The 3596-nt window shown below is 38.2% G+C and overlaps 1 protein-coding gene across 1 annotated transcript in view; it reads left to right on the top strand.

Moving 5' to 3' along the window:
• Window positions 1–1269, top strand: part of fndc7a (fibronectin type III domain containing 7a) — a gene marked incomplete at both ends in the record, with an annotated part of 28899 nt that extends 27630 nt beyond the window's left edge. The window contains one exon of the mRNA XM_084311254.1: window positions 1238–1269. Coding sequence (XP_084167380.1) covers window positions 1238–1269 — 32 coding nt within the window. The remainder of the gene's footprint in view (window positions 1–1237) is intronic.
• Window positions 1270–3596: the final 2327 nt, after the last annotated feature.

Raw genomic sequence — 3596 nt, 5'->3', positions numbered from 1 at the left:
TTCACATCAGCAGCTTTAATATACATATAATGTACATATTTTTTATCAGCAGCTGTAATATACATATAATATACACATTTCACATCAGCAGCTGTCATACATATAATATACATATGATACATATAATATACATATTTTATATCAGCAGCTGTAATATACATATAATGTACATATTTTACATCAGCAGTTGTAATATACATATAATGTACATATTTTATATCAGCAGCGGTAATATACATATAATGTACATATTTTATATCAGCAGCTGCAATATACATATAATATACATATTTTACATCAGCAGTTGTAATATACATAATATATTACTGTACATATTTTATATCAGCAGCTGTAATATACAATATACATATTTTACATCAGCAGTTGTAATATAAATATAATATACATATTTGATACATATAATATACATATTGCACATCAGCAGCTGTAATATACATATTAGAGTGTTTTTGGTTTTAAAACTTGTTTCTTTTTTCAGTTACATGCTCAGGAAGCAACGTTGCCAATGGTGAGTATAAGTGACAGTGTTAAGTAGGGATGTCCGATATTATCGGCCTACCAATATTATCGGCCGATATCGGCATTAAAATGTGATATCGGAAAATATCGGTATCGGTTTTCAAAAAACAAAACAATTTTTTTTTAAATTTTTTTTTTTACATTTCTATAACCTTTATTTACCCAGGCAAGCAAGTAAGAACAACCCTGCATATATCGGTATCGGTTGATATCGGTATCGGAAATTAAGAGTTGGACAATATCGGTATATCGGTATCGGTAAAAAAGCCAATATCGAGCATTCCTAGTGTTAAGGTCTTATTCAGGGTAAGGTGTTTATATACACATTCATAGTCCAGATACTAGCTAATATCCTGGTTAAGGTCTTATTCAGGGTAAGGTGTTTATATACACATTAATATTCCACATACTAGCTAATATCCTGGTTAAGGTCTTATTCAGGGTAAGGTGTTTATATACACATTAATATTCCAGATACTAGCTAATATCCTGGTTAAGGTCTTATTCAGGGTAAGGTGTTTATATACACATTAATATTCCAGATACTAGCTAATATCCTGGTTAAGGTCTTATTCAGGGTAAGGTGTTAGCCGTTAGGAATGTCTCTATGAAGACACTGACAGATCCAGTCAAATGATCAACAAAACACCACACACCTTCTAACTCTTTTCTAAATGTGCAACGTGTTTCTCTACAGTCATCTACAGGGGCAAGAGGAGCGTGGACTAGCTGGTGAGTACATTCTGTCACACTGTCTTCTCCAACAGTTAGACAAGATACGTCTCCAATACTCATCCAGCGGGGGAGGGGAGTATAACCTCTATAATAACTCTATAATAAGTGTTTTGTTATGAAAAGTGTCATGACTTTATTTATATTTATATGTTCAATCTCCCTGTGTTACTGAACTACCAGTCAAAGCGCTCCCAGACCGCCTATTGCTTATTAACAGCGGAGGAGTGCGCCGAATGCTTCCGCGTTTTCCCTGATTGGCTGCGACACGCCCCGCGGCAGGCGCGGCAACCGCAGAGCGGAGCTCTCCCGCGGAGCGGAGCGGCAGAGCTTGCGGCATTATTTAGCCGTAAACCGCCATGATTCTCATTCGAAGCTTAGCTCACCTGGCAGCGCGGCGGTCCTGCGGTCCGTTGGTTTCAAGTTCGAATCCCATCAATTTATTTATTTATTTATTTTTTAACATGTATTCTTTCGCCGGTTAAGGTTAGGCATGGTTAAGGTTAAGGTTAAGGTTAGGCATTGTTTCGGAGTTGGTTAAGGTTAGAAAGGTTAAGTTTAGGCGCTGTTAAGGAGCTGGTTAAGGTTAGAGTTTGTCTTAGAGAATGGCAATATTCTTTCTATGGTTAAGGTTAAGGTTAGGCATGGTTAAGGTTAAGGTTAGGCATTGTTTCGGAGTTGGTTAAGGTTAGAAAGGTTACGTTTAGACGCTGTTAAGGAGCTGGTTATGGTTAGCGTTTGTCTTAGAGAATGGCAATAGACAGCCTATTTCCGCACTGCCGCTTTCTCGCGCTGCCGCGGTCACATGGTCACATTGTCACATTCTTGCACTCCTCCGCTGTTAAAAAGCAACACGCTCCCAGACCCTCCCACACTCACTATTACACTGCCTGCTCTAAAGATCTCACAGACCCTCCCACACTCACTATTACACTGCATGCTCTAAAGATCTCACAGACCACACTCACTGTTACACTGCATGCTCTCTATATTACACTGTTACACTGCATGCTCTCTATATTACACTGTTACACTGCATGCTCTCTATATTACACTGTTACACTGCATGCTCTCTATATTACACTGTTACACTGCATGCTCTCTATATTACACTGTTACACTGCATGCTCTCTATATTACACTGTTACACTGCATGCTCTCTATATTACACTGTTACACTGCATGCTCTCTATATTATACTGTTACACTGCATGCTCTCTATATTACACTGTTACATTACAATGCTCATTATTACACTATTACATTGCATGCTCATTATTACACTATTACACTGCATGCTCTCTATATTACACTATTACACTGCATTATTATGATTATCTCTATTATGATCATATTCATATTCTGTCTTTTCTTCACAGCTTCCCCACCAAATACAAGCCCCTCCCACCACCTTCCTGTGCCTCCATCTCCTTCCATCCTAACCCTGGGAGGAGGCCAACCTGACAACTAAATAACTGAAGAAGAAGAAGAAGAAGAAGATACAGTAGAAGATACAGTAGAAGAAGAAAGCGGTTCAACATGGATGACATGTTGATGTTTAGTGGAGTTTTAACAAATGAGAGTAAATTCATATGAATAATATTATGTGATATAAGAAATATGATGTGAGATATATCATGAATAATTTTTTTTTTATCTCTGAATGTCTTTATCCTAATCAAAGTCATCATGGTCTACACAGCGAGACATTAATAACACGACAACATGCTGCACGCTGTTTGATATTCATCATTAATCAATAATAACACGACAACATGTTGCACGCTGTTTGATATTCATCATTAATCATAAATAACATGACAACATGCTGCATGCTGTTTGATATTCATCATTAGAACAGTTATGTTAGCATATAGAAACCATGTCGTGATTCTAGATTCACCGTGGAGACAAAAAATCCTTCTCAATCTTTTCTGTCTCACAGCCCCTCCCCTCTGTGTCAACTGACAGCCCCTCCCTACAGCCCCTCCCCTCTTTGTCAATTGGCAGCCCCTCCCCACAGCCCCTCCTCACAGCCCCTCCCATCTGTGTCAACTGACAGCCCCTCCCCATAGTCCCCCCCTGCCCCTCCCCTCTGTGTCAACACTGTGTGTCTCTATGCTTTCCCTCCTTCTCTCCTCACCGCAAATGTCCGATATTATCGGCCTACCGATATTGGCATTCAAATGTAATATCTGAAATGATCGGTATCGGTTAACATTTCTTTTGAAAACATTTTTGAATATTTCTTTTTTTACATTTATTTAACCTTTATTTACCCAGGCAAGCAAGTAAGAACAAATTGTGAAAAGTATGCATAATGT

This window comes from Notolepis coatsorum (genome assembly GCF_963971535.1).
Source record: "Notolepis coatsorum genome assembly, chromosome: 3".
NCBI classification, from domain to species: domain Eukaryota; kingdom Metazoa; phylum Chordata; class Actinopteri; order Aulopiformes; family Paralepididae; genus Notolepis; species Notolepis coatsorum.
The sequence above is the reverse complement of the archived record's forward strand: the minus strand, read 5'-3'. Positions and strand labels throughout refer to the sequence as shown.